The 11,022-nt window shown below is 44.6% G+C and overlaps 1 protein-coding gene across 3 annotated transcripts in view; it reads left to right on the top strand.

Moving 5' to 3' along the window:
• Positions 1 to 11,022, top strand: part of LOC123770299 (kinesin family member unc-104) — a 53,489-nt gene that overhangs the window by 16,910 nt on the left and 25,557 nt on the right. Inside the window, exon 1 of one of the 3 annotated variants that reach the window (XR_011231234.1) lies at positions 4,744 to 5,115. The exons of 1 other annotated variant lie outside the window; for it this stretch is intronic. Coding sequence is in view for 1 of the 2 variants with exons in the window: in XM_069339866.1 (XP_069195967.1) it covers positions 9,193 to 9,501 (309 nt within the window). In the remaining variant the exon portion in view is untranslated. Of the gene's footprint in view, positions 1 to 4,743; positions 5,116 to 8,760; positions 9,502 to 11,022 lie in introns of those variants that run through there. One more of the 3 variants, XM_069339866.1, reaches the window with a different exon arrangement.

The raw sequence follows: 11,022 nt of genomic DNA, 5'->3' as shown, positions 1-11,022 counted from the left end.
GAGGTTTCTTATCAGTGCCTAAACAGTGAAGCGATCACAGTAAGCTCGTTATATGAAGCCAGGTATGTGTCAAGGTGTGAGGCCTAGAGAGGTGGGTTGGAAGCCAGGTGGTGTGGCTGGGAGCGTCTAGACTGACAGGCGGAGGTGGCGCCGAGTAACGGCGGGCGGTGCCGGGGAGGAACCAGCGGAGCCAATAAACACACTGACTCATGCTGCATTTTTTATCACATTCTCGTCATGAGGCTCATTATCAGAAGCAAAGATTTGGCGTTTAATGCATTTAAGTAGCATGCGGCACTGTTTACGGCACTAAAGCTCCTGGGCCCGCCATTTCGCTTCTGGTTATCTAGTGTAAACACGATTAATGTTTTATCATACTTGTAAATTATGAAAGGAGTTCGGTTCTACTAACATTTTCTCGTATCGCTTACTTTTGTGAAATACCCATACATGGGAGAAATTTTCTTCGATAGGAAATTCCGATAAGCCAGTCCCTCTGGCTTATCTGAATTTCCAATTTCCATCTGTCTTTGTGGCCTGTTTTTGTGTTGGGGGGAAAGAGTATTTGTTTGTGAGAGGGGGTGTAGGTGTTTGTGAGAGGGGGGTGTAGGTGTTTGTGAGAGGGGGGTGTAGGTGTTTGTGAGAGGGGGTGTAGGTGTTTGTGAGAGGGGGTGTAGGTGTTTGTGAGAGGGGGTGTAGGTGTTTGTGAGAGGGGGGTGTAGGTGTTTGTGAGAGGGGGGTGTAGGTGTTTGTGAGAGGGGGGTGTAGGTGTTTGTGAGAGGGGGTGTAGGTGTTTGTGAGAGGGGGTGTAGGTGTTTGTGAGAGGGGGGTGTAGGTGTTTGTGAGAGGGGGTGTAGGTGTTTGTGAGAGGGGGTGTAGGTGTTTGTGAGAGGGGGGTGTAGGTGTTTGTGAGAGGGGGGTGTAGGTGTTTGTGAGAGGGGGGTGTAGGTGTTTGTGAGAGGGGGTGTAGGTGTTTGTGAGAGGGGGTGTAGGTGTTTGTGAGAGGGGGTGTAGGTGTTTGTGAGAGGGGGGTGTAGGTGTTTGTGAGAGGGGGGTGTAGGGGTTTGTGAGAGGGGGTGTAGGTGTTTGTGAGAGGGGGGTGTAGGTGTTTGTGAGAGGGGGTGTAGGTGTTTGTGAGAGGGGGTGTAGGTGTTTGTGAGAGGGGGTGTAGGTGTTTGTGAGAGGGGGTGTAGGTGTTTGTGAGAGGGGGTGTAGGTGTTTGTGAGAGGGGTGTAGGAGTTTGTGAGAGGGGGTGTAGGTGTTTGTGAGAGGGGGTGTAGGTGTTTGTGAGAGGGGGTGTAGGTGTTTGCGAGAGGGGGGTGTAGGTGTTTGCGAGAGGGGGGTGTAGGTGTTTGTGAGAGGGGGTGTAGGAGTTTGTGAGAGGGGGTGTAGGTGTTTGTGAGAGGGGGTGTAGGTGTTTGTGAGAGGGGGTGTAGGTGTTTGTGAGAGGGGTGTAGGAGTTTGTGAGAAGGGGGTGTTCTGTAGGTGTATTTTCATATTTTATATGGTGTATTATGTTTGGTGGTGAGATGTTTTGATTATGAATGGTATATCCTTAATGGCTTGTGTGTGGTGGTATATTTGTACTGTTATATATTAAGAAGTTATATATTAAAAATTAAACGTTGATAAGGTTGATTGTGCGTTGATTGAACGTTACTTGAACATTGTTTGCTTGCTAGGAACTTCAGTATTTGTTTTGATTTAACACTATTGTGCTTGTTCCATTACACTTGCTCACTGAGGTCACTTGACAATTTTAAGGGGCATGTGTTTTCTTTTACGAAGCCTATGTTAATCTCTCTTTTGTGTGTGTTTTAGGGGTATTTGAAAACGTCATAATGTTTTGTTCGCGTTATCCATGCTCTATTTAATACTATTTTGATAATAGAAGTACGCTCAGGGTTCGATAAAGTTTTGTTTATAATTCTTAACACAAGTCGGAAAACAAAGAAAAACATAGATACCTTATAGCCTAAGTACCGTCAAGAGGTATGTGATCTAATGGTGGAAGGGTCAGTTACCGAATGGTGTTGGCCAGCCATTACCCCGGGGCAACTCTTCTGTCCCATCTCCCCCAGTCAGTCAACTTGTCCTCTCACCTAATGCACCGCAAATTTAACATGACTGTGACACTTATTTCTATGGTGACACAGTTTGGTAGTTTTAGATGTAAATTTAACGGTTACAATGGTTGATATTTGAATGGTACGACAGAGTGGTGACAAGTCGAGTCGTCAGATGTTGGTGACGTCTGGGAAAACTGTGGTCCGTGGTAATTCAGTAGTGTTGTTGCTGTTGGTGCTCGCCTAACCTCACCTGTTTTACGCAAAGTTGCTTGTCAGTTTGGTGATGTGACACTTTGCTTCTATCTGTCGGATGTCATTAGTATTTCGTGGAATTTTCGGATGGTTTTAGTAGCTGTCGCATAATTTATAATGTAGTTGCTACATCATCATGGACTACAGCACCAAGATGACGGGTTTAGAATCAAATTGAAGGCGCCGTAATATTAACGCCTCATGGTTCTGAAAAAAATATTGGCATTGATAAGTTGGGTGAGTTGCCTAAGGTATCGCCTCACCCTACCCCACACCGCCCCACACTGCCCCCACGCCGCCCCACATTGCTCCGCACTGCCCCCACGCCACCCCCACACTGCCCCACGCCACGTCATACAACATGAGGGATCAGGCGACACTGCATGGACAGGCTTAACATGACAGCCAATTACATGCGAGCGTGAACTAGTCAATATGGGTGATGATTTAAAGCAAATCGATACGAAGTGGGCAGCCACTAATGACACTGTCACGAGAGGCTAAAAGACATTGTTCCCTGAAAATGGAACATGTCAACCCAGGCTGCTAAAAACAATAAAATGGCGGGAAAAATAGTGAGCGTTGCCCCTGGAGATTGTAGATATAAACTGTAAAACTGCAGGTAAGAAAGATACCTAAAAGAGTCCACAATGATTGTTGAAGGCTTGGCTGGTCCAAATATCCGTCGTGACCTGGCCGACACAATAGGGTCATTCGTATAAAAAGCAAAACTGAAGAGAATCGGTATTGAGGTCTGTAGGTTTATTTCACAGTGAGCATCGAGACTTTAGTAGTAGTCTATAAATGGCCGGATAGCTTTCAGGGCAAAGGATCCTTCAGAACGCTGCGTGCAAATTACTCAAGATCCCTCATTAAGTACACAAAAGTGTTCAAAACTGATGTTTTGACTGACGGGTTGACAGGTAAAGGTTGAGGTAAGTAGAGCTTACTACACTGAAGGATTTTGTATATATATTAACAGGTACACTAGATGGGGTACCCGGATGTGCCTGGCTAGCTCTCTGACACCCCCCCCCCACACACACCCTCTACACACCTTCACACCACCACCACCACACCTACACACCATCAGCATTCCCCCCCCCCCCCCGCACCTAGTGGTATCAGTAAGTCGTCGTGTCCGCCCAACCTCTCATCTTACAAAGAACGTCGCATTTCGGTCGTATGCGTTACACAAGGCCAAAAATTGACGTACTAGAAAATGAAAGCGGCTGGCGAAAGTGACATACTGTCCCGTTTTCTGTTTTGGGTCCTCTGGTAGGTTAGGAGAGGACACTTTAAATTGACCGTTTTCTTGACGTTGGTAAATCTTAGGAGGACGAGCTGGTCTGCCACGCTTGAGATGTTCCATGTCACTCTCCGTCCTTCACATGACTATCGGCAGCAGTGGCAGTTTCTCGATTTTGTTTAAATTGTAATCTTATTTAAACGTTTGGTGGGCACAGTTAAGAGGAGTACTGATATAGATAAGATTGGGAGGTGCGTAGCACAGTTACTGCGCTACGCAGCAACTAATTCAGGGTCAGGATTCAACAAACATTTACGCATCCTATGCGAACCTGAACATCTTTTCTCAATCTACCCAACCACTTTGACTGGACGGTAGAGCGACGGTCTAGCTTCATGCACGTCGGCGTTCAATCCCCGACCGTCCAAGTGGTTGGGCACCATTCCTTCCCTCCTCGTCCCATCCTAAATCCTTATCCTGACCCCTTCCAAGTGCTATAAGTCGTAATGGCTTGACGCTTTCTCCTAATAATTAAAAAATCTCAATCTGTGGTGACTTTGTTTACTTTTATTAAACAGTACTCGCCTAATTGTCCTTGCGGGGGTTGAGCTTTGGCTCTTTGGTCCCGCCGCTCAACTGTCAATCAACCGGTGTACAGGTTCCTGAGCCTACTGGGCTCTATCATATCTACATTTGAAACTGTGTATGGAGTCAGCCTCCACCACATTACTGCCTAATGCATTCCATCTGTTAACTATGATACTGAAAAAGTTCTTTCTAACGTCCCTGTGGCTCATGTGGGTACTCAGTTTCCACCTGTGTCCCCTTGTTCGCGTCCCACCAGTGTTGAATAGTTTATCCTTGTGTGTGTGTGTGTGTGTGTGTAATTACCTAAGTGTAATTACCTAAGTGTAGTTACAGGAGGAGAGCTACGCTCGTGGTGTCCCGTCTTCCCAGCACTCTTTGTCATATAACGCTTTGAAACTACTGACGGTCTTGGCCTCCACCACCTCACGTGTGTGTGTGGGTGTGTGTGGTAATTAAGTGAAGACGTGAACTTTCATATTCTCAGACGCTTCACATTTACTTTTTAAGAGAGAGAACTTATCAGGCGGGAACTTGAAATTGCCTCCTTCACTCTTGCTGATGAAACTTTGTCTCAGTACCGCAGATGGTGTCATTAAGACAATAGTGTTCTTGTCATTGATGTACGTCGTCATTGATCTATTCAGCAAATTTTTTATGGCAAGACGTGCATTCAGTTTGTAATGTTTTAACCTTGAAATATTAGTACGATCTTCCAGGCCTGGCGCCTTCTTTTAATAATGAATTACATGCATACACTAAGACAGTGACGTGACTCAAAGACTCCCAACCCACAAATCTTAAAATAACAAGACGTGTCGGTCCGTTCTGGAGCATTATCAAGCCATGTGATGGAAAAAGTGGAAAAAATTGATTGATTGATGATTAAGTCACCTAAGAGGTAGCACGGGCATGAATAGCCCTTAAGAAAAAGTGTAGTGGAGAAAGTCAATTTATAAGGTAGGAGGCGGAAACGTCGTCAATTCTTTTCTTTTCAGATATGTGGGTCAGGTGTCAAATTACATAGTGTAAAAACGGGCTATTCATGCCCGTGCCACCTCTTGGGTGGCTTAATCTTCATATCAGTTGACGAGTTTGGTGGTGGCAGGACAGGTGTGGCGGCAGGACAGGTGTGGGGGCAGGACAGGTGTGGCGGCAGGACAGGTATGGAGGCAGGACAGGTATGGAGGCAGGACAGGTGTGGTGGCAGGACAGGTGTGTGGCAGCAGGACAAACAGCCTTGTGAATGTTGCTTGGCCTCGTCAGGCTCGCTGGTGTCCTCGTCTCCCAAGACTGGCCGCCATGCTCCCTTCCCAGGAATCGGAATATTGAATTTTGTTAAAAGAATCCGCCTGCCTCTTATTGGTCGATTCTATTGTTTAATTGTGTGAACTCCTGTTTTCGAAAGGTAAAGTTGCTCAATATATCCATTTACGTCATTACATATGAATTTGTATATAGTTTTTAAGTTTTCTGTATTGTATATGTAAATAATGTTTTGGTATCATTCATTTTCAATATTCCGAATTTGTGTTTTGGGTCGTGATGGAAGAGGGGGGAGGGGGGTCTCTTCCATCGCGACCCAAAACACACAAATTCGATTGTACTGTTGTATAATACAGTTAGTAAATACATTAGTCTGTCTGTCTCGTGATTTTTTACGCCAGCATCTTGGTATGCATGTGGTGATCCCGGCCTGGAGGCGCCTTCCATGTGGACACCATCACTCTTACCTTCCGCTGTGATTAAACGCCCTCCTTAACACTTGGGAACCGAATCTTAATGAATATACGTTGAGGAAACCAGTAGGAGTTAAGATCAGGATTCGAACCTGCACTCTGGGTACGACAAGAAAGCTTAGTACCCTTCGAGAAATCAGTTGATTGCCAGGTTGCATTGCTTTTTCTAAGGCGTGTGCTTGGGAGTACTCAGAATGCAGGTTCGAATCTTCCTCTTGGCTCCTACTGGATTCCTCAATGTTTCCTTTGTTTTATAAGAGTTCCATGAAGAGGGATACATACCGGTGCTTTGGGGGTTTACGACAAGAGTACCACGAGACCTACTTCGTTTCCCACCTCTGCCCTCCTGGCTACAGCTGCTTCGTTTGAGGTCATTCTTCAGCACCTGTCTAGGTGGATTGCACTGATGGAGTGGAGGATTCATTGCGCGCTCACCTTTTGTCAACACACTCGCCGCCTCCCTCAGTCGTGATGGTCTTTAAGGTCTCCTCTACCATGTTTTGTAACAGGATATTTACCCAGCTTATGTCTGTGTGCGCAAGACGCCTATACGACCAAATACAAAATATGGCAGGATTTTAGGTCTTGAGTTACGTATATCGTCTATCTTACACTTACGGATACGATAGGTATTTTTTTGTGCGTTCACGTTATTCGTGAGTTGATATAGTGTGTGTTAATTGTTTATAGTTAATTATGCACATAGTGTACCGTCTTCCTTAGCACATTCAGTAGTTTTAATGCACACAACTTCACGCTGAAGGTAAGATAATATTAACAGCATGAATTAATAAGGCTTGGCCAAGTTTGACGTACTTAACGCACTGTTGATGAAAGATGGGCATCTTTATGTTAAGTTGATATATTAGCTTTGGTTCAAACTGCATCTTCAATAAATTAAACATTAATTGATAAGGTAAAATTGTACTGATTGGGCAGTTTTGATTAAGTACGATATATGTAATATATATAAATGTATGTATATAAATGTATGTCTGCTATTCATATTCACAGTTACGTTCACGTATTTGTCTCATTGTACATATACAATGACACGGCATCTCACCCTTACATATTTAAAAGGGTTTTTATTTATGTGTAATTCCCAGTATGTCTACAGCGACCACGTCTCTGAACATTATTGGTATTAATAATAATATGCAGACATTTGAATGTGAGGAACTTCTTAAACCACGTAAACACCCAACATTACGGCCACACGAAAACCCTTCGGTACTGACCACGATGTATATTCTCAATCTACACACACCAACGAGAATGGATTTCAGTCCTCAGATTTTTCATTGGGTATCAAAGTATACTTGAAAGCCATCCTGATCCTGGCAGGTAGTAGGCGTTCAACCTTGAAACCTAATGTTGGAGGGTTGAACCACACTCCTGGGAACCAGGCCGCCGGTCTACCCTACTGCTTCCATTCTCAGACTATGCAGCAAAGTCTGGCATTTTAGGCCCTCATTATTTGGACCCTTTAAGGTCTTTCAGGTGCCAGACTCGACAAGATCACTTTTTGTTTATATTGGTAATATTTCACCCGTTAAGAGGGGTTATTGATTCATGTTGTATATCCTCTTGAGAAATGTATCTCTGTGTAATTGTAAATCAAAACTAACTTTGCTGTGGTTTCAGGGATCAGCGGCCACTTCTTTGATGGAATTTAGAATGTAATCCAGTGTGTTGCCCTTCAGCCCTTCCTTCAGCCCTTCCTTCAGCCCTTCCTTCAGCCCTTCCTTCATCCCTTCCTTCAGCCCTTCACCGTACTGCCTCACGGGACACTCTAGAACCATAAGCTCCTCGTACTCCTCACTTGATATATCAAGATTGTGACACTCGAGGTTGATGTGACGTATTCATTGTAGGCATTAATGTAATTCTCGTGTTTTTATACTGGTTGTTACCGGATTGATGTGGAGTAGGATCATGGAGGTGTGGCAGTTGTAAACAGTTACCCAAATGTAGTTCCCGAGTGCCAAAATGTCTTGTTGTAATGCTGGTATTGCTTACATTCATGGCTGTTGTTTATTAAATTTTGGGTGCATAGAATTACTGTTAAATTTCATTTGTCAATATGTGCTGCAAAATGGTCGCATGTCCCGTAAATAACTTGTATATATTTTGTTCAGTGTATATTTCTTTGTTATACAAGAAAAATACATGTTCTTGGTGTGTAACACACAGGTGTTTCTGGTGGTGTTTCAAAGCAAAATTCGGATGTTGCTGCCTCTGTAGGGAAAATATCTTACTTAGTAAAAACCACATTAGAGTACACGTGAAGACCATGAGTTCATTGGCAAGTAAGAACCATTAAAGCAGTTCACCTTGGCTATTGGTTTGACCATACAGAACATTCTCATATCCCATGCCAGGCCTGAAAATGGGGTGTAATGGAGTTAAAGTTGTACAAGAGACCTATGAATGTGTTAGTTTGGATCACGAACTTTTGTGTTGCATTATCGGTGATATTCACTCTTCAACACGAACAAAGCAGCCGGAGCGTAGTTGAGCTTAAGAGACGAGGACTGCGAGAGATAAATGTAGTATTCGATTAGCGTATATGAAAGAGCTGCTATCTTAACCGGCTTCATTTCTTGGCCTTTTCTCCTGATAATTCTCTCCCCCCGCCCCCCACTTCTCCTCCATATTACAGTGAATTTTCGAACTGGAAGTTTACCGCTTAATCTGAACAACCCGCTGATCGTAAAACTCTGGCAAATCCTCATTTGTACTGTCATTTGAGGCATGTTTTTTTTACTGCACAAATGGAGGTGGGTCATTTACCTTTCAATTTAGCTGCCGCAAGTTCACTAGATGAAGTGCTTTGACTGTGTGGTCACTCGTGCATTTATGTTGGCGTGTTGTAAAACACACAGGTGTTTCTGGTAGTGTTTCAAGGTTCGTATCTGACGTTTCTGACGATGTTGTACTATTATTGTACTGTTGTTGTTGTTCTGGTGTACTATTCAAATCACTTGTGCTGTTCCGTCTTGAGTCCTGCTCGGTACTCACTTCCCCCTTCAGAGCGGGAGTGATTGCTGAAATAGAGGGTTTAGGTTTAGGGTTTTTAGGAATTAGGTTTCCATAGAACATATTCCATAGAATATACATAAGACACGATAAAGCACCCAAATAATTGGGATCGTTTCAAAGCTCTCCAAATGTACTCACTAGAAAGGCGACAAGAGAGAGATCAAATAATATACAAATGGAAAATACTGGAGAGCCAGGTCCCAAATCTACACAGTAAAATAACAACATACTGGAGTGAACGATATAGAAGAACATGCAGAATAAAACCAGTGAAGAGCAGAGGTGCCATAGACACAATCAGAGAACACTATATGAACATCAGAGGTCCACGGTTGTTCAACATCCTCCCAGCGAGTATGAGAAATATTTCCGGAACAAACGTAAACATCTTCAAGAGAAAACTAGTTTTCTTCAAGAAGTTTCGGACCAATCGGGCTGTGGTGGGTATGTAGGCCTGCAAGCTGCTCTAAGCAACAGCCTGGTGGACCAAGCTCTCACAAGTCAACCAAGCCTGGCTTGGGGAGTTAAAGAACTCTCAGAACCCCATCCAGGTACAGTCCAGGTATGTGCTGCATTCTTTAACATCTATAATTGTATGTCTTGCTGCTTGCATTACGTGTGTGTCGTGCTGCTTGCATTAAATAGGTCTTACTGCTGATATACTTTGCAATTTGGAGCTAACCATCGACTTAATCAGGATGTTTACTCGTTAACGTAGATGGTGCTGACTTCCCCGTTTGTGTTCCCGGGTGTAGGTTGTGTCACAGCTGGTGTGAGCGTGTCAAGTGTTGAAGTGGTTGCCTCACATGCTTCTCTGTTGCATGTTCCTCGTTAACTGTTGCGTGCTCCGGGCTGTGTCCGCTCCGATCCACTCTCCTCTCTCTCTTGTATATTTTTTAGTGCCATTTGTTTTCTTCGTTAGTGTGTGTGTTGATGCTGCATCTTCCTCGTTATTCACTGTGCTGATGCCGACGTTTGGTTCATGTTATTGAGTCCAAGATTTTCGTATGAGCGAGGCCTGGGAGCTTCATGTTCTATTCAGCTCTTGATAACGCAAGTGTCAAGTGCCCCATCATGCACCTGCCAGGTGTTCCTTGGTGTTAGTACCAGGTGTTCCTTGGTGTTAGTACCAGGTGTTCCTTGGTGTTAGTACCAGGTGTTACTTGGTGTGTTGTGTACCACGTGGGTTAGGATGGTGGTAGTGGTGGTGGTTGATGAGACAGTGGTGGGTGCTGGGAAGGAGGTAGAGGGGGGTGGTTGGGGTTGGTGGGGGTGGGGGGGAGTGTTTTGGTGCGCACCGACCCCTGCTTCATGTTGCATGACGACTCGGATCAATACCCCCCCACACCGTAAGGCGTCAGTAGATGCATGATGGTCTTGTATGCTCCTCCACCTCCCTCCCTCCCTCCCACCCGTGAGTTTCCCAGCACACACACTCTACTTCCTTCAAGGGAGAAGAGGGTGTGAGAGGAAGGGAGAGGTTGGGGGGTAGCAACTGCGTGGGATGAGCAGCGAGGGGAGGGTGAGGGAGGTTGTGTGGTGGGGAAGGGCGCGGGGAGAAGAATTAAACAGCGCTGAAGGGTAATTTTGGTAAGCTGAGATGGGGGGGGGAAACCTGGTATTGTTTGTAGGCTTCCTGGCTCGCCGGCCTCCTGGTCTTGCTAATTATAGAAGACAGTTTTGCAGTCATTCTGGTGTTTAGTTTTTTGTGGTTCCGTTTTGACCTACAAATCGATGTTTGGGCGACGGGGTTGCCGATTTTTGTCATCAGCTGGTGCATTAGGTTTCCAGCCCTGCAAAATGGTCTCGGTATTGATTATGTGGATTTTACGTTTATTTGACACTATATAAGCTTCTTGGTAAATTTCCTTAATTGCTGAAATTCGATAAAATCAGTGATGCGGCCTAAATTCGGCCTTTCATTGGTCAATATCAATGACGTCATGTGACGTCATTTGTTGACTGCTTCAATGAATGTGCACACAAGACGTCGACTCTCGTTAGGTATAACTAATTTATTCACACTTGTATATATTTTTAATGATATATGAATGGTCTCCTTGCAAATGTTGATGTAAATTGC

The sequence above is a fragment of the Procambarus clarkii genome, chromosome 42, assembly GCF_040958095.1.
Source record: "Procambarus clarkii isolate CNS0578487 chromosome 42, FALCON_Pclarkii_2.0, whole genome shotgun sequence".
Classification (NCBI taxonomy): Eukaryota; Metazoa; Arthropoda; class Malacostraca; order Decapoda; family Cambaridae; genus Procambarus; species Procambarus clarkii.
This window is presented reverse-complemented; position numbering and strand designations above follow the sequence as displayed.